The following is a 20,941-nucleotide window of genomic DNA, read 5'->3' on the forward strand; positions in this document are numbered from 1 at the left end:
GTCACATGTCCAATAAGCAGAATATATGTGAGGCAGACAGGAGATATAATATCTATGCTCACACACAATACACAGACACACACACACACACACATACAGTACGCAGACATGTACATATTTGAAAACAAATTCACAAAAATACATAAATATACACAGTAATATACACAGATCTGCACATCATACAGGCATACACAGACATACAGACAGACACAGGCCTCACTCCTCCTCCAGGTTTGTCGCCCATTAGGCTCCTGTGGCATGTGGCTATGGAGCATTATATGATTATAGAGAAACCAAGCACACCACTATATACAAAGATACCAGAGGAAAAGGAAAACTAGGGGTGCAAGCTCAGTGGTAAACAATAATGGCCAAAAAAGAGAAAGCACTACTGCAATAAATACACACCACAAGATTGTATAGAAAATTATTTAACAGTATATTTTATTGGTACACCACACAAAATATTAAAACATAATTAAAACCAGACAAGAATCAATCCATTCAGAAAAATAAGTACATGTTATAGTGCCCAATATACACATACATGCATATAACCCAATCTCAGACCTACTGGCTCATGGGGCTATGTGGTGCAACTCTGCAAACCTAACGTGGACAATTACATGCCCATCAAGGAAAAGGGCCTCCCAAGGTAGGGAAGGACCCTATAGGTAAGACCACAGAAGATGACCAAAGACAATATATAAAGGGTCATCTGCATAATGAAACCAAGAGAACTTAGTAAAAGCCTGAAAGGTAAAGGGTTAAATTATCAAATGCTCCACGTGTGAAAGAGGGCAAGACCCCTCAAATGCAGGAGCAGAGTGAAGACCATGGCCCCCACGCGTATCGCCCTAGTGGAAAGGGCTTCGTCGGGGGAAATGGTGGAACGACAAATGCACAAATAGCAGTATGTGGAACTGCCATAATCACCTGATGAAAAACCGGAGACTAATCTTAAAACAGTCTTGTTTACTAATGAGTGTCGAGCAACCCTGGATGGTCCAGATGGACGGAGTAGTGGATGGTTGTGGATGGCCACCATGTCCCAACAAGGCTGTGACGTGAGCAAGAAGGTGGAGGAGTCATATTTTGGTCCGGAATCATGGGGAAACAGCTAGTAGGGCCCTTTAATGTTCCTGAAGGTGTGAAAATGACCTCTGCAAAGTATATAGAGTTTCTGACTGACAACTTTCTTCCATGGTATCAGAAGCAGAAACGTGCCTTCAGGAGCAAAATCATCTTCATGCTGACAATGCCCCATCTCATGCTGCAAAGAAACCTCTGAGTCATTGGCTGCTATGGGCATAAAAGGAGATAAAATCATGGTGTGGCCACCATCTTCACCTGACCTCAACCGTACAGAGAACCTTTGGAGTATCATCAAGCAAAAGATCTATGAGGGTGGGAGGCAGTTCACATCAAAACAGCAGCTCTGGGAGGCTATCCTGAGTTCATCCAAAGAAATACAAGCAGAAACTCTCCAAAAACTCACAAGTTCAACGGATGCAAGAATTGTGAAGGTGATATCAAAGAAGGGGTCCTATGTTAACATGTAACTTGGCCTGTTAGGAGGTTTTGGAGTTAAATAGCTTTTTTGTTCAGTGAATGTGACCTCTGTTGAGTCCTCTTCCGTCCCTGGCTTCCTGGATTGAGGAATCCAAGTAAATGACACGCAGCACAAAGGTTGTGTGTTCATAAACAGGGGTAGCCCCGAAGCACGCCTGCCTCACTGGGCGCTGCCCCCTTCTTTATATAGTAAGAAGTTAGGCATTTACAGACATGCGCACAAGCGCTCATATTTCATAATCACTTACAAAGCAAATCTATACTAGTGAAAAGTTACAATATCTGGTATGTGGGTGAAAGGCTACAATATCAAGGAGAAATGCGCACGTGATTACTTCTATAAAAGGAAATGTCAAGTTTGCTGTGCAGAAGCAGATTTCATCTGGGAGACAAAATGGATCCTTTGATTCAGTCTGGTCTCCACAATTCCCCCCTTTGACATATTCTTTTATAATTTGTCATAAATTTTTGCATGAAGCTTGTGCATTTTCTTCTTTATGTGGCAGTATACTAAAATATAAAAGAAAATTAGTACGGCAATAATAAACTTTATACTCTTGCATCTATTACACAAAATTTATTTGTGCATACTGAGATACCCTTGAGTACAATCTTGAATAACACATATATGATTACAATAATCATAACTATATGTATTATGCTCTGCATAATCCCGGCAACCCACCCACCGATCCCTCTGAACCAGTTGGCTGGGTTAAGAAAAGAAAAGGTATCTGACCACCAGCTATCCTTATTCTGGTCATTGTCTTTGTCATACTGATCTCTGAGTCGTTGTACGTCCTTTAATTTGAATGTCATACTCATAGTACTATTCGGGTCTATATAATGACAGCAGGTGGGTCCAATGATTTGACACATACCCCCTTGTGAGGCAGTTAGGTAATCCAATACCAGGGTATGTTGGTTAGTGACTATTATAAGCTGATTCTGTACAGCTACACTAGTGTTTAGTATATCCAATATATCCCAGATCTGATCATCTAGATAATCCGTGGCTCTAACTAATTTATCCCACATTTGTGTTAACATAGGATAAATAAAAATGGTACTAGCAATTTTGTTGGGAATTCCCATTTGTACTATATGCGGCCTCCCCGAGGGACGTGGTGAGTTATCTGCAGCTCTTTTATACAGTGTGTGCTTGGGCACGGCTTGCATATTTACTTGTTTATTTGAAATTATGAAAGTAGCTGGGGTTAGGCGTCCTAATGTACAAGTACCCTTTATACCTACGGGACGCCATTTATATGCTCCTTCTCCGCATATCCAAAATGTACCTTCAGGCAGATCCCATAGAGCTGAGTGCTGCAATACCAATCTGTGAGCCAAATCCACAAAACTAGATACATTTTGAAGTATACACCAAGAGGGTTTTTGTCCCAAGGGGCTACAGTACCCGGCTGCGGGATTCCCACATACAGGCATTCCTTTGATATACTCATCGGATTCATTACAAACCAGGTTCCCCGGCTTACTTGTACAACTGTTATCATCACCTTGGGGGAACAACTCAGAATGTTCCCATTTTCTATTATGTATGTATCTTTCCAATACTACAGGTTTGAAAGCATCAGAGGAAGGGGCGGTTGTACTGAAACTGAGCTGTAGATTTTCTGTGGGGACCTGTCCTAAATTAGTTAATCCAGTCTTATTCCTAGGGACCCAGGCTCCACCCTTATAGGCCAAATATTGTAGATGTGTACTACTCCCTGAGAGATTACCCTGCCACCAAGGAAATTCTACCCATCCCACAATTGGTATGGCGATTGTAGTATTCCATAGCCTAGTATTACCAGTTTGGTTGTTGGCCAGGTTGTCTGAACAATTAGGCCAAGCGAATATTTCTTCTGCTGATACGGGAACTGCTAGAAAAGGTATACTTGTGGCTGATACCGGCGAATGGGTACAGATCCAACAATCTGTCAGGGTTTGTGTATTGTTTAACAAGTCGTGCACTAATTTTCTATGATGTTGTACGAATCTATTGTTCAAAGGGGCTAAAGAATTTAGTCTTTCCCATGCCTTCGTTGTGGTTAACATTATTAACATCAATATCATGAGTTTTATACTGCTTTTTTGCAATGGCTTGCATGTATCCATGATGCCTTTCCTTCAAGCTTGACTGATGTAGGTGTTGTCAACAGGACTTGGAAGGGTCCGTCAAATCTTGGTTCAAGAGCCTTTCTGGTGTGTCTTTTTATATAGACTTGATCACCTGGTTCCAACTTGTGACTTCCTTCAGTGTTGTCAGGATCTGGAAGGGAAGCAAAAACTTGTGCATGCACCTTAGTTAATTGTTTCTGAAGATTTTGCACATAGGAAGTCAGTGATTCAATATTTAACACAAGTTGCTGTGGAAAATAACATCCTAAATTGGCAGTCCTGCCAAACAAAATTTCATATGGAGACAGTTTAGTCTTACCCCTTGGGGTATTGCGTATTGAGTAAAGGGCCAGTGGAAGGCATTCTGTCCAAGGCTTTCCTGTTTCAGCCATGGCTTTCTGTATTTTTAATTTTAAAGTTCCATTCATGCGTTCCACCTTACCAGAACTTTGAGGATGATACGGAGTGTGTAACTGACTTTCAACACCCAACATTTTTAGTACATTTTGAAATATTTCTCCAGTGAAATGAGTACCCCTATCTGACTCGATCACTTCAGGGAGACCATAACGGGGCACCAGTTCGGTAACTAGCTTTACAGCAGTGTTTTTAGCTGAAGCCTTCCGAACTGGATAGGCCTCTGTCCACCCCGAGAACATGTCCACACACACCAACACATACTCATACCCATTACTCTTTGGCAGCTGGATAAAGTCTATCTGCAACCGTTGAAACGGGTAGAGAGGTCGGACGTGGTGCTTCATAGGGGTCTTTGCTGTCTGTCCGGGATTATGTGTCAGGCATATAGCGCATGCAGCACAATAGTCTCTTGCGTAGTTGCCAAAACCTGGAGCCAACCAGACTTGCTTTGCCAGTAGTGTCATTGCATTTGCAGACACATGCGTAGGGTGATGTAATCCACCAACTACTATCGGGTACCAGGCTCTAGGTAGACATATTAGTCCATTTTTCTTCCAAATTCCCTCTTGTTCTTCTGCCCCTTCCTTTTTCCACCTGTCCCTCTCCTCTTCTCCTGCATCTTCCTGTGCTTGTCTCAGTCTATCTTCAGTATTTTCTGTGAGGTTTACAGTATGGACCTGTTGTAAGGGTTTGACTGCTGCTGCTTTGGCTGCTTTATCAGCCCTATCATTTCCCCTAGATTCCCTAGTGTCGAGTCTCACATGTGCAGCTACCTTGATTACTGCTACTTCTTTTGTTTCTTGTGCAGCCTCTAAGATCTGTTTGATCAGAGAAGCATGTTTTACAGGTTGTCCTGACGCTGTCATGTAACCTCTAGCTCTCCAGATTACTCCAAAATCAAACACAATACCATGTGCATACCTAGAATCAGTGTATATATTAGCTGTCTGATTCTCAGCTATTTTTAGAGCTTCAATCAATGCTGTAAGTTCTGCTTCTTGTACAGACTGTTTCGGTGGAAGTGGTTCTGCTTTGAGAGTTTCAGATCCTGACACAACTGCATACCCTGTATGGAAGTTACCTGTGTCATCTGCAAACCTACTACCATCTATAAACAGCTCTAAATCTGGATTTTGAAGTGGTGTTTCGGATACATTGGGTAAGCCTACCGTTTCTTGTAAAATGAGCTCTGTACAATCATGTGTGTCTGTAGGGAAAAAATTTGTGTGTGTATCAGTGTCCTTATTCCCCCCTTCAGACTCGAGAGGTAGCAGTGTAGCTAAATTGAGAGTCTGAAGCCTTGCAAATGTGATAGTAGAGGGGAGCAGCAAAGAGCACTGCAGCCGCAAATGTCTGGCCATGGAAATGTGTTTTGGTTGGACCTGGTTTAATATCCCATAAACATCATGTGTAGTTTGAACTGTGAGTGGATGCTCTAGGACAATTTCTGATGCTTTGTCCAACAATAGTGAGACAGCAACAACTACACGTACACAGGTTGGCGCTGCTCTAGCTACGGGATCTAACCTTGCTGAAAGATATGCAATTGGTCTTTGTTTCCCTGCATGCTTCTGGGTAAGAACTCCTGTAGCATGGGAATCAACTTCTGCAGCAAGGCGTGTCCACGCCAACTGTTTGCCCTTAAATGTAAATGCAAACAAATGCCAACTGTCTTGGTGTAAAGGAACCGAGAAAAAATGCATTTGAAAGATCTATTACAGTAAACACTTGAGAACTGGCTGGTATCTGTGATAGTAACGTATGAGGATTGGGTACTACTGGGGTGATTGGATCTAGAACTTTGTTTATTTCTCTTAGATCATGTACCATACGATATTTGGGCATAGAACCCTTATCAAGAGTTCTCTTCTTGACTGGATACAGAGGAGTGTTAGCAGGTGATTGTATCTCTACCAAAACCCCTTTCTCTCTATATCCCTCTATCTGTTTTGTAATCGCTAGTTCCTGCTGGGCACTCACAGGGTATTGTCTGAGCTGTGGGAGAACAGTTCCTGGTTGCACAGATAGTTTTACAGGAGAGATATGCAATAATCCCACATCAGTGTCACCCTGTGCCCACAGTGTTTCTGGGACCATTGAGAGGTCTAGATCTGTGGTGTACTCTTTTTCTTCAGTATAATCCTCAAAAGCCTGAATTCTGACATATTGTTCTAATATTTCTGCATCATCAGGGATAGTCAGCATGACTGTGCCATCTTCCCTAAAATTGATGTTAGCTTCTAATTTCTTCAAGACATCAGTTCCCAACAAACATGTTGGGGCACCTCTGGCATACAAAAATCTGGATGCAAAACATTTAGGTCCTAAGGAGACCTCTAGGGGCACAGTGTATGGTAGTGTTTGAATTACCCCATCATAACCCTCAGCAAAAGTTGTTTGTTGTGAAATATCTTCCGGGTTTGGAAGAAAATCTTGATTCAAAATTGAGGAAGTTGCACCTGTATCTATTAAAAATGGAATCTCTCTTCCCCCCCACATTCACCTGTATTATAGGTCTTCTAGCTGGTAGGGAAGTTTGTAACACATTGAGTCAATCTGAGTCTGGTATGGGACCATCCACTATGGATGTCTGTTGGATGTCTGAGGGCTTATTCTTTGGTACAAATTTTCCTGATTTTATGTCTGCCTGCTTCTTTCTACATTCTTTCTGGAAATGTCCTGGTTTCTTGCAGTAATGACAGGGAAAATTATGTCTTGCCCTTCCACCTGTTGTGTTTGCTTGCGCTATTCTGACAGGCTTATGATTTTCTCTTAAATTCAACTCTATCCCTACGGCTTTTTGCCTGGCCAAGTGTGGGTCTTCCAAGGTTCTCCAATCAGGAGTTGCAGCCTTAAGTTTTTCCTTTACTTTTGGAGACAATCCATCTATAAAGGTTTTTGTAATTAACCTCATCATTCCTGGAGCGGTTAGATCTATTCCTTCATCTCTAAAATTATTCTCTACCCCTAGATAATATTCATCTACCGATTGTCCAGGTCTCTGAGCCACCACTCCCGTTGTTCCTCTCTGCCTCTGTTTCTGCCTCATGAAAACTATTAAATGGTCTACAAATTGTGTTCCTGATTCTATCGTTTGTAAGGCACCTTGTCCCGCTTGTCCCTCTTGTAGCTCCTGTCCCACCTGTGGCCTGTGTCCCTGTAGATGTGTTAGCAGTTCCTGGAAGAGACCAGGAGTCATTTTCATTCTACATAATTCCTCTCCATCTGCCCAGACTCCTGCATGAGTCTGCATAATTTGCTGTATATACTGTGCGAATCTAACTGGGTACTGGGTAGGATCTGGTGCATTATGTAGAAGAGACATTCCTTCAGCGGGGGACCAAGGGAAGTATTGTCGGGTTTGGTGATATCTAGTTGCCATTGCTCCATCTACACCAGTTTCTCTGAAGGGTTTCGGTACTATCCTAACAGGAGCTAACAATTGATGACCTCTGGGGGCCCCACAGGCAGAACATTCAGTTCTCCAGTCTGGATTCTGCTGGCCACAATTTTTGCACACCCATCCTTCCACCCCATTTAACCCAGGATATAAATTTGGTTTGGTTTGTCCTCCTTCAGAAGGTACAAATGGTTGAACATTCGGATCTAGGTAAGGAGGAGGAACTGAATGAGTCGTGGCACAACATTTTCCCGTACCCATACTCCATTTGGAAGTGTCTGGATCATACTTCCAATTCTCCTCTTTAGCTGTTTTTGAGACCTTTATCATACAGTGTATGATTTCTTCCCACCCATTGTCTTTGATAATTCCACCTCGTTCTTTACTCAGTCTTTCCCATTCAGTGCTAAACATAAGTGCTTCTGAAATTCCCAATTTTTCTCTTACCCTTCTGATCTGCCTTCTGACTGTCTTTCCACATCTTTCCTGTATGATATCTTTTGCTTCTACTTGTCCTAAGACGGATTTTGTCTGTTTATTTCCCATTTTTCTTTTCAATAATAGCTACACTTATCCTAGGTGACGTTTGGACAATCACCTCACTAGAGTGATGTCTCGTTGTCTTCTTTCCTAGGGAGCTAAGATATTGAAGGGCTGATCTGCTCCGTTCTTTCTAATGTGCAGAATAAACTTGATTCCTACAATGCACGCAAACAGGATCAGCAACACCAAACAGATCACTAAACTCTCCGTCTCTGTTATCATACTTGTCCCAGGCTCATGGACTCGTGTCCTGGGCTCATTCTATCAAACTCTTATCCAAAAATGAAGGAACAAGTTTCTCAAAGAGAGTCAAGCATGGGCGGAGGTCTCCCCGAAAGGACGCAACCACATGACCCAGTTAGGCTGACTTCACTAATAAGACTTGTCCTAACAATTTCGGCTTATTGTTCTACGTACTTTTATCCTTCTTTCATAACATGCCACAACCTTCACACTTGTTCACACACTGCCAGGGACAGGACTCATAAATCTATACAATATGGTAACCCGAGTTTTATAGGTATCTACTCACTACTAGACTAACCCAGCGTGACACGGCTCGTAGAGATCTTTCGGATAATACAGGGCAGATAAAAGAGAACTAATAATGTCTCTTACCTGGCCAGGTTTTTCAATTCATTTGCCGTCCATTATCCCAGATCTCCGTTGTCCGTATCCGCAGGTGAATCTCGAGTAGACACTCTCGCCTCGGGTCCCTGTTTCGGGCGCCAAGAAATGTTGAGTCCTCTTCCGTCCCTGGCTTCCTGGATTGAGGAATCCAAGTAAATGACACGCAGCACAAAGGTTGTGTGTTCATAAACAGGGGTAGCCCCGAAGCACGCCTGCCTCACTGGGCGCTGCCCCTTCTTTATATAGTAAGAAGTTAGGCATTTACAGACATGCGCACAAGCGCTCATATTTCATAATCACTTACAAAGCAAATCTATACTAGTGAAAAGTTACAATATCTGGTATGTGGGTGAAAGGCTACAATATCAAGGAGAAATGCGCGCGTGATTACTTCTATAAAAGGAAATGTCAAGTTTGCTGTGCAGAAGCAGATTTCATCTGGGAGACAAAATGGATCCTTTGATTCAGTCTGGTCTCCACACCTCCTAATGCTGCAAATTCCACAAATGAGCATTTTCAGTTCTTTAAAACTTATCAAATGTATAGAAATTCTACTGTGCCTAATTATTTGGAACAGCGCATTCTGAGTATTTATTCATTTTGGAGATTATACTGTTATCATTGGGAGGTTTCTTCAATAAAATTTGATGTATACTCTAACGGGTGATGACTTTTATTAGACTGTCATTTGCACTGACCATTTAGGAAAATCCGAGAAAAATATAATTTGCATAATAATTTGGAATATGGTGCATATGTGATGTTGCCGCATTTATAAAAGTCCAATCTATCAAAATATAAAATAATTAAACAATTGGTAAACGCAGTAAACAGAAAAAATTAAAAATGCCCAATTTGCGCCTTTTTTGGTAGCTGCAACATCACAAAATAATGCTGTAAGGAGCAATCAAAATGGTATCAATATAAACACTGTGTTGCCCTGCAAAAAAATAATCCTTCACAGCTCTAGAAACCTAAAATTTAAAACCTAATGGGTCTCTGAAAATGGCGACACAATCAGAATTTTTTTTAACATATTTATGATTTTTGTCACTATTAAATTAATAAAAAACTGCACAAGTTTGGTATCACCGTAATCCTACTGATGAGGAGAATCACATTGTCAGATCATTTGTTACCATAAAATGTACAGCGTAAAAACAATTCCCAAAAAACCACACCAGAATTGCAGTTTTTTTTTTCACAATTTCACCACACTTGGAATTTTTTTTCCATTTTTCATTACACTATATGGTAAAATGAATGGTGTAATTCAAAAGTACAACTCGTCCTGCAAAAAAACAAGCCTCCATACATCTATGTGGACAGAAAAAATGAAAATGTTATGATTATTGGAGGAAGAAGAGGGAAAAAAAACAAAAAAACGGAAATTAGCCAGGTCAGGAAGGGGGTAAAAAAAACTTGTGGCCAAAGGTCTCAGTAATTACATACCCATCTTCATATATCATCACCTGTCACTGAAAGTTATGTTTTCTTTATTGTCAAAGAATTGTTACATACATTTAATAAAGCATGAAGAGGCTCGGAGAAGGTGGCAGTGAAGGTGTGTAAGTGTCTGATGGGGTCACACAGCTCATAAAAGGACAACTGCCCGGCCTCATAATCCAGATATATCCTGACTCCATCACTGGAGATCTTGTCAGGTAACCAGATCTCTTTACTGTCATGACTCACTGAATACTGATTATTATCATATCTCCTCAAACCCCAGGACTTGTTATTATCTCCAATCAGTGACAGCCACCCCCTCCTGTCTATACTGGGATAACAGATCCCCACACTCCACCACTCTGATCTTCTGCTCTCCACATCCCAGTAATGTTGTCCTGAGGTAAAACCTCTCCTGCTCATCACCTGAGGAGAATCCTGGAACCTCTCTGCTGTTTCTGGACGTTTCTTCTTCTTTCGTAACCAGGTTGCAGTTTTCAGGTCGTCTGATATAAGAAGATTATTACCAGCTGTGGTTACATCCAGTAATATGTCTGCCGGACCCTCCACATAGATCCCGCTCCTTATACCTGATATTACCTCACATAATGTGTGTAATGTGTGTGAGATCTCAGCCACATCCAGGTCATCTCCATCATGGGGCTGTTTATCATGTCCTCCTGTGTCCTCATCACCTCCCTCCTCCTCAGGATCACACAAGTCACCGGTGTCTGGTTCCTGTAGGACAGTCAGTGGATCTGTCATGTTACACAGCTCCTCAATGTGTCTCATCTTCCTGGACAGCTCGTCCTTCTTTATTTCCAGCTGATGGATCAGAGCAGACAGTGGCAGTGATTCTTCCTTTTCCTGCCTGGAGATCTCACTCAGGACCTTCTTCTCCAGGTCGTCCACCCGTCTCCTGATGTCTGTACACAGGGCAGTGACTCTCTCGGCTTCTCCAGCTGCTTTTTCTTGAGCTTTTCTCCTCCGCTCCTCCAGACTCCGGACTCTTTCCTCAGTCTTCTCTCTCTTTGTGATCAGTTTCCGGAGAACATTTCTCAATTTTTTCTTTTTCTTCCCTGAGACCTCATCCAGTGACTCCATTTTATGTCCTTTATGTTTCCCAATCAAACTGCAGGACACACAGATACAAGCAGCGTCCTCGGTGCAGTAATATTCCAGGATCTTCTTATGGACAGAACATTTCCTTTTCTCCAGAGAAGTGCTGGGATCAGATAAGACGTGTTCTGGTGATTTGCTGTGAACCCTCAGGTGTTTATCACACAGAGAAGCCTCACAGAGTAGACAGGATCTAACAGCAGGTACCGGAGAGTCCACACAGTAAGTGCAGCAGATCCCGGGGATCTTCTCCTGGTGTTGGTCAGTTTGCCGGAAATTCTTCACAATCTTACAAAGAGCAAAGTTTCTCATCAGTGCCGGCCGCTGCTGAAACTCTTCTCTGCATTCAGGACAGGAATAAACTCCAGACTCGTCCTGTGTATCCAGCACACGACCAATACAGACTCGGCAGAAGTTGTGTCCACATCTCAGCATTACAGGATCTGTATAAGTGCTCAGACAGATGGAGCAGTCCAGCTCTTCTCTCAGATCAGCAGACGCCATGGCTGACAGAGGAACAGAGAAAGAAACTACAATTCTCCCGCTCAAAAGGGTGGTCTTTATATTGTGTACACAGGGGAGGGCTGAGGAGCAGAAGGTCACTTACTATTAACCTGTTAATGGACACTTGTGAAAATCACATCTCTGCTGTAAATTTCATGTCTACATTGTGGTCACATATATTATGAGTGAATTTATTGAAAACCAACATGAACAACATCGATAATACGTGTAATATGAATGACTGCATTCACAGTGTGATCCACAAACACTGGATAGCTCTAAGGATAACTGCACACGTTGCAGAATTGCCGCGGAAATGTCTGCGGCAATTCTGCAACTCCTGCCGCGGTTATATCGCATGCGGAATTGGCATGCATATTCCTGCTAAAAACTAGCGTTTTGCAAGCATAATTAGCTTGCAGAATGCTAGCGTTTTCCAAGCAATCTGTAGCATCCCTTGGAAAACTGATTGACAGGTTGGTCACACTTGTCAAACATAATGTTTGACAAGTGTGACCAACTTTTTACTCTTGATGCTGCCTATGCAGCATCAATAGTAAAAGATAGAATGTTAAAAATAGTTAAAAAAAATAAAAAAAGGTTATACTCACCTTCTGATGGCTCTGGATCTCCTCAGCGGCTTCCGTTCCTATAGATGCTTTGTGTGCAGGACCTTCGATGACGTCACCGTCACGTGACCGCGACATCATCGCGGTCACGTGACCGCGACGTCATTGCAGGTCCTTCACACAAAGCATCTATAGGAACGGAAGCGGCCGCGTGCACCGCTGAGAGGCGGGAAGACTCCAGGGCCATCAGAAGGTGAGTATATCACTGTTTTTTATTTTAATTCTTTTTTTAACAATTATATGGTGCCCAGTCCGTGGAGGAGAGTCTCCTCTCCTCCACCCTGGGTACCAACCGCACATGATCCCCGAGATTCCGCAAATTTAATGAACATGCTGCTTTTTTTCTGGAATGCGATTCCGCTCAAGAAAACAACGCAGCATGCGCACAAAAAATGCGGATTGCATTCTATTAAATAGGATGCTTAATGTGAGCATTTTTTGCGCGGTTTTATAGCTTTTTTTGCGAAAAATCTGCTACATGTGCACACAGCCTAAAGGTTTTCAAAGAGATACAACATGTGCTGAGGGGGCCATAAAACCAGTTAGACAGGAAGGACATTGTGTGTCCTGTGGTGTTGGTGCCTTTTGTTCTTATCTCCAGCCTGATTGGAATTTGAACCTTTCCTCCGGCCTTTTTCACACAAAGACCTTTTGGCTATATACAGTGGCTTGACAAAGTATTCACCCCCTTGGCATTTTTCATGTTTTGAGCCTGCACAACATGGAATTTGACTGGTTTTTTTTAAGGGTTTGCATTAGTTCATGTAAAGAACATGCCTACAACTGCGAACATTTGACTTTCTTTCCATTGTGAAGCAAACAAGAAATAGGACAAAATAACTGAAAACTTTAGTATGAATAACTATTTACCCCTAAACTCAGCACTTTGTAGAGTGACAGATGGAGCAGTCCAATCTATCTCTCAGATCAGCAGACGCCATGGCTGACAGAGGAAGAGAGAAACAAAACTACGATTCTCAGAGTCAGGGTAGGTGCACAGGTTCAAGAATCGACAGCGCTTTGGACGCAGCACATGTCCGCTCTGTCCAAAGTGCTGCCGGCTACTGAACGCAGGTGATTCCGCATGTGTTCATTAAACCATATGGAATCACCATGTCCAGTATATTGTATGGGTGATATTTATTTATAAATGGACATACTGTGGTCTGGAAAGACGCCACGCATGTCCCGTCTCCACAGGTGATCTACGGGCGTTGGTGCACGCATAGTGGGCATTGGATTTTTTGAAATCCCATCGACTATGGTATAACATCTGGACGCTGTGGGTTGGACGCTGCAGAAGCACGCAGTGCCCAACCCACAGCGTTTACTGACCGTGTGCATCTACCCTCACACATCCAGAAACCAAATTTTTGTTTTAACAGTTTATGTGATGGAAGAAGTTGACAACTTCAGAACATATGAAGCTTGAAGAGGTTTAAAATCCCGGATATGATCTTATGTTATGATGTGTTCACTTTTGCAGTGGAATCAGGGTGGAAGAAACATCTTTAGGGTTCGCTCACATCTGTGTATATAAAGTCTCTGATATTCTCAGTCAAAAATGTTGGAGAGTGTCAGGCGAGTCTCGTGTCGTATGCCATGTGATTTTAATATCATCTTTTACATACAGTAATTCTCTCATTTCAAGCTACTTTTCTAACTAATAAAGTAATCTTATATACAGATATAGATATTAGATAGATAATAGATAGATAATGGATTATAGAAATAAATATGTAAGTGAGATATATAATCAGTGCTTTACTGTTTACTGTATGTGTATTTAGCTAATGAATAAATAAAAGAAACAAATAGCGTGGGGTCCCCCTTATTTTTAATAATCAGCTGAGGGAAATCAGATAACTTGGGGCTAGTGTTATTAGTTTGGGGAGGGGCCAATATCAGTGATGCTTCCCAGGATATGAATAACAGCTCACAGCTGTCTGCTTAGTCTTTGCTAATTATTAAAAAGGGTGAGCCATTTGCTGCATCAATTCTAGCTCTTAGTCTTGTCTTTTCCCGATTGCCCTGATGTGATGGCAATCGGGTTAATGTTTTTGGGGTTGATGTCAGCTGTGTAATATCTGATGACATCAAGCTCAGGTGTTAGTAATGGAGTGGCATCTATCAGCCACCCCCATGACTAACCACATAGCTAAAAAAAATAAACAAAGAAAAGTTCTTTAATTATAAATAGCACTCCCCAACCTTCCTTTACCCATTTGTTACCGTAAGAAAAAAAATAATCCAAAGGGGTCCACCGTAAATCCATAATTAGGACGTCCACACAACGATCCCCGACTCTGCTACATCTGAAGGTCGCGGTGAACGTTGACATCAACATGTGACCGCTCACCACGCTTGCTGGAACACACTGAGAGTAGTGTGTGAATCCGGCTGCTTGGAAAGCCAATGAACTGCAATAACCTTACCGACGTTACCACTCGCAGTGTGAGAACTAGCAGTAATGTCTCACACTGCGAGCGGTGACGACAGTAATGTTACCGCCATTCATCGGCTGTGAACTGCGATAACCTCACTGACATCAGCGCTTGTCACAGTAGTCGTATTTTTAATAACCAGTAAAGGCTAAGCAGACAGCTGTGAGCTGTTATTAATAGACTGGGAAGCTTCATAGATATTGGCCCCTTCCCAGAATAATAATACCTGCTCACAGCTGTCTGCTTTCCCTCAGCTGGTTATTAAAAATATGAAGGATGACTTTTTTTATTTATTACTGCACTAATTATAAATCTTACTGACTTATCTATTTCTATCTATCTATCATCTATCTATCTTTCTGTCTATATCTGTATATAAGATTGCTTGATTAGTTTAAACACTATCTGAAATGACAGAGAAATACCGTATGTAAAATATGATGATGAAATTGAATAGCATATGGATTCCAGGTGAGGAAAAAAACGCTGTACCCTCGCCAACATTTCTACATTTCACACTGGCCAATAATAACCTGCAAATAAACCTTTAAAAACATGCATCTGGAAGTAAAAAAAACAACACACAGAGCAAGAAAGGGTAGGATGGTTTGAAGTGCAGGGACCCTGGTGGCCGGAAGACAAACTGGGTTCTTCTCTGATGGAGTTGTCCAAACTTAGACACAACTCTAGAAGTAAGGAGAAATTAAGCAGCAAAACCATAGTGCTGACTGTAAGGCTATGTGCACACGTTCAGGATTTCTCGCAGAAAATTCGTGAGAAAAAACGGACATTTTCTGCAAGAAATCTGCATGCGGTTTTGCTGCGGTTTTGCCGCGGTTTTTTCCGGACACTTCCCAATGCATTTTGTAGTGGGAAATCTGCAAAAAAAAATGCAAAATTAATGAACATGCTGCGTTTTTTTTAGCAATGCGTTTTTTTCACGAAAAAAAACGCATCATGTGCACAAATCATGCGGAATTCATTCTAAATGATGGGATGCTTACTGTATGCGTTTTTTTTGCGGTTTTATAGCGTTTTTATCAGGAAAAACCGTGAAAAAAATGCAATGTGTGCACACAGCCTAATAACCGCGCGGTTTTACATGTGAAATATCTGTTTCCCGGCAAAATTAAATATTTTTTCAAAGTGGTTGTCCACTACTTCATTTTATATTTAAAGTTGTCCCATGGTGGAGGAGGAGGCAGAAAGAAGAGGCCGGACGGTGGGCTGCGGTGGTGGTGGAAACAGTCCTGGCCTTCCACAATTCAGCAAACTGGCAGCCAGCTAGGAAGCCGCTCGCTAGTTATAGATTATATCATAGAAAATAGTCACCGACTCCACTGTAAAAATAACGGCAAGAATACAGCAAAGCCGATACAGGAGAAATACCGGCTTCTTTCTCAAGCAGATTCGCCTAGGAAAGCTCAGCGGAAACCAGTTTATAAAATACACCTTTATTCCTCTATCATTTGCCATAACTGTTTTTTTTCCTTTTGCAGCGCTTTGATTTGACAGTGCTTAGTCTGGAGAGTATTCTACGAGGATCCGCTATAAGTTAGTTACCTCTTGTTTCCTAGTAGGCTCATCAGGAAAAAGAGCTCAAAATATTACAAAATTCTATACTTCAGTAGCGAACCTTCCGGGAGGAAGGGGCAGAAGGGGAGGATGTTCTGAGCCCAGACTCAGAGGTGCCCACCCGGATCGACTGCCACCCTATACTGTATCGGTGAGCGCAGCATAGTCTCCCTGCACCACCGGCCTCCGTTCTGTACACCATAGGTCGCTTTACTGTGAACTGCAGAAGAGCAGGTCCCAGGAGAAGTGAGGTGATGATGTCATCGTGTCAGCCAGGGCTGTGGAGTCAGTAAACCAAACCTCCGACTCCTCAATTTCCCTGACTCCTGACTCCACAGCACTGGGTCACTACTGAGCATGTACATAAAGTGCAGCACAGATTTATCTCAACTAAAATTCGAAATCCTTAGATCAGAAACAGAACAGATATTTATAAGACATTTCAGAACTTCCCAAGTTGTTATGAAAACATTTACAGCATATCATCCATTGTACTACTTCACCAAATTTATTATATATTTTAGGAGTCGGAGTCGGTCTATTTTAATCCAACTTAAATGGACATCGACTCCATGACTCTGACTCCAACTTTGCAGCCTTGGTGTCAGGAGTCTGATGTCCTATGTGTGTCCTGGTGTGAAGACATCTCAGCATTCATCTGCTCCTGCCTTGCCCCTGGACTCTCAAAGATTAGGTGAGTATACTGTATGATATTTCTTTAAATTAATAATGTGTAAGATTCATAAAACAGAGTGCGAGCTGCAAAGGGGTCAAACATACAGTATAGTGACTACTTAGAGGACTAAACAAATAAAGTAGCACTCTAGGGCTATAGCATGCAAACATGAAATATGAAAATTGAATTGCTTTACAGCCTCAGGAGTTTTTAATCACAGCAGGATCCTACCTTCCCATGGAGATATAAAACCTACAAGAAACAAAATGAGCAAAAACCCTGCTGCAACTAAATAAGTAAAAAGCAAAAGTGCATTTAAATAACACAGAGTTCATAGTAATACTGTTTTTGATTTAAAAAAATAGCATAAAAGCCATCCCACTGTCAAAAAGGTGACTCTGATCAGGTGTCAGGACTCTGATCATTTTTTATTACCTTTTGTGCATCACTGCCCTTTTCCAAGATGGCGTCTTTGGTATCATGTGCACTGTGTCTTCCTGCTATAAAACTCCACCCCAGCCTTCAGTCTGTGCTAGAGTATTCTGCCTTGCATCCAGCTCCTGACCCTGGTGGCTTCCTTGCTATATACCTGCTCCTGTGAACCTGTGGGGTTATCCTGCTACTCGGCTCTGAGTTCCTGCTGCATACACCAGTTTCCAGTAATCCTCCTTTATCTGCTGCTTGTGTTTTTTTCCATCTGCATTTGCTGGACATGTAAGCTGCTGCTGCTCTGCAAGAACCTGAGACTATTACCCAGGCCTCCCTGGTTGAGCTAAGATATTATTTGAACTGCCTTATAAGCATAGCTATCTGTGTTTTAGACTAAGCAAGGACTTATTCGTGTCAAGTATCCTCAAGAATAATTGTGCTTCATAGACTTTCTGCGTGATTGCATTTTCCTCTGAAGTTCCCTATAGACTGCTAAGCTGCGTTTAATATTTATTCCAAGTGTTGTGGACTTGAGTTTCTCTCTGCACCTGTTTTAATCACCGTGTGATAATATAGACTTTACCACTTATAAAACTGTGTCCTGTAGTTGTCTTGTTCCACGCAAAGAGTCTCCTGAGTTATCCCCTATAATTATTACAGGATACTCTAGCCTAAAAAAAAGGAGACTGCTGGAACAATGACTGTAGAAAGCAGACTAGAACAGGTGTTTTCCATAATTAGATCACTGCAGAAAGATGTGGAAGGTCTGCAAAAGAAGTTTGGAAGCATTGAACACAATCAACAAGTGTTTGGACAGAATTTGCAGGACTTAAGCACCCGCATGGCAGCCCAGGAAAACAAACTTGCTGGTATAGAGTCCCAGTATGGACGGGCTTTTCAGGACATAAGCACGCAAATAGCTGCACAAGCGACTTTACCCTCTGGGCAACCGCCACCAACTAGCCTACCTAAGTTGCCCCCATTCAGATTTAATGGTGATCGCGACAAATTTCATGACTTTGTGAATCAATGTATGCTATATTTTGATGTGCATGCTGACCGTTTTCCTAATGATAGATCCAAAGTATTGTGTGTAATAATGCTGCTGACCGCACGAGCACTCGCCTGGGCGAATCCGATGACTGAGTCTCGTGACCCACGGTTAAATAACTTGATTTCTTGGCCGCTATGGCATTAATGTTTGATGATCCTAATCGCCGTGCAACCGCTGAATCTACTTTGTTGTCTTTACGCCAGGCTAAACGTTCTGTTATTGAGTCACTGAATTCAGGAGATTGGCGTTAGATACCAATTGGGACAGTTGTGCCCAATTGCCTATTTTTAAAAGGGGTCTGTCTAGTATTGTAAAAGATGAACTAGCTCGCTCTGAGTTACCACAAAAGCTAGAGACATTATACAGCATTGTGTGCACATTAACATTTGCCTTACTGAGCGTAGGTAGAAGTTTGTTGCCTTTAACCGTGTTTCTAACTTTTCCCTTCCTTCCAAAGAGCCTGCAGGTAAAACATCTCGGGAGGTGGAGGAGGTGCCCATGCAAATTGATTCCGTTCAGAGGCGTGAGATCAATGAGCGCAGGGAGCATCGCCTTCGTGAAAGCCTATGTTTCTACTGCGGCCAGTCTGACCACTTCTTGATCAATTGTCCTAAGTGTCCTAGATGGCCTAACAAGGTGCTAGCAGCGGTAGGGGAGTATGACAACTGTGATGATGAATCTGACATCTCTGAATGTAGCCTGCCTTTAAACGCTGTATTCTATTCACTTTCTATGACTTCACCCCCCCAAGGAGCTTAAGGAAAAGAACTCTCACTGTTCTCTCCCTATTAAGATCCTGTGTTCAGGACAGTGGATTTCCAGTTCAGCTATGATTGACTCTGGTGCAGGTGGCAATTTCATGGATATCGCATTTGCCAAGGAACATGGTATTGAAATTCAGCAAAGAGCCTCTCCAATTACCATGGAAACAGTGGATGGGTCACCTTTAATCTCTGGGCCTGTGGATCAGGAGACCGTACCCCTTAAAATTTTGTTGTTGCTCCTGATGATTAGGCTCCTTTCTTTCTTGCTAATTTCTTCTCCTCATTTTCCTGTGATTTTAGGCATTGCTTGGTTGCGTTCTCAGAACCCAATTATCAACTGGGAGACCAAGGAGATTATCTTTCCAACAAGGAGCAACTCAGCATTAACAGAAGCTGTCCCTGAGTCCACGGCTACGGAACCACATGTACAGGTATTTACTTTACCTTCAGCCAGTGGCGTAACTACAAAGTTAGGGGCCCCGGTGCGAACTTCCAAATGGGGCCCCCCCCCTGCAGCCCTGCCATACAACTCAATGTAACCCCCATAGAATAATGGCCACACATGATGCTCAATACTGTATAACGGCCACCACACATGATGCTGCATACTGTATAATGGCCACACATGATGCTCCATAGTGTATAATGGCCACACATGATGCTCCATACTGTATAATGGCCACACATGATGCTCCATAGTGTATAATGGCCACACATTGCTCCATACTGTATAATGGCCAGACAGTGCTCCATACTGTATAATGACCACCCACACATAGTGCTCCATAGTGTATAACGGCCACACAGTTCTCCATACTGTATAATGATCCCACATAATGCTCAATACTGTATAATGACCACAAATGATGCTCCATACTGTATAACGGCCACACATGATGCTCAATACTGTATAATGACCCCCCTCCTGTATGCATGGCTCATCTCCCTCCTATCCCATATACATAGCTCATATTACCCCTCCTGCATGCATGACTCATATCTCCCCATGTATGCATGGCTCATATTCCCCCCCCTGTATGCTTGGCTCATATTCCCCCCCTGTATGCATGGCTCATATTCCGCCCCTGTATGCATGGCTTATATTCCCCCCTGTATGCATGGCTCATATTCCCCCCCCTGTATGCATGGCTTATATTCCCCCCTGTATGCATGGCTCATATTCCCCCCCCTGTATGCATGGCTTATATTCTCCCCTGCATGGCTTATATTCTCCCCTGCATGGCTTATATTCCCCCCTGCATGGCTTATATTCCCCCCTGCATGGCTTATATTCCCCCCTGCATGGCTTATATTCCCCCCTGCATGGCTCATATTCCCCCCCCCCTGTATGCATGGCTCATATTCCCCCCCCCCCTGTATGCATGGCTTATATTCCCCCCTGCATGGCTTATATTCCCCCCTGCATGGCTTATATTCCCCCCTGCATGGCTTATATTCCCCCCTGCATGGCTCATATTCCCCCCCCCTGTATGCATGGCTTATATTCCCCCCTGCATGGCTTATATTCCCCCCTGCATGGCTTATATTCCCCCGTGCATGGCTCATATTCCCCCCTGCATGGCTCATATTCCCCCCTGCATGGCTCATA

At 42.6% G+C, this 20,941-nt stretch overlaps 1 protein-coding gene across 1 annotated transcript; it reads right to left on the reverse strand.

Moving 5' to 3' along the window:
* Positions 1-441: 441 nt before the first annotated feature.
* On the reverse strand, positions 442-11,785 carry LOC138675194 (E3 ubiquitin/ISG15 ligase TRIM25-like). Its single transcript, XM_069763225.1, has 2 exons — positions 9,172-11,785; positions 442-1,618 (listed from the first exon to the last, which is right to left on the reverse strand). The coding sequence occupies exon 1, from the start codon at positions 11,759-11,761 to the stop codon at positions 10,175-10,177; it is 1,587 nt and encodes a 528-aa protein (XP_069619326.1). The 5' UTR covers positions 11,762-11,785; the 3' UTR covers positions 442-1,618; positions 9,172-10,174.
* Between the last annotated feature and the right edge of the window lie 9,156 nt (positions 11,786-20,941).

Source organism: Ranitomeya imitator, chromosome 4, assembly GCF_032444005.1.
Source record: "Ranitomeya imitator isolate aRanImi1 chromosome 4, aRanImi1.pri, whole genome shotgun sequence".
Lineage (NCBI taxonomy): Eukaryota > Metazoa > Chordata > Amphibia > Anura > Dendrobatidae > Ranitomeya > Ranitomeya imitator.

What these genes read in the sequence shown, in the direction of transcription:
- LOC138675194 (XM_069763225.1), bottom strand. Translation starts at nt 11,761, where the DNA reads ATGGCGTCTGCTGATCTGAGAGAAGAGCTGGACTGCTCCATCTGTCTG.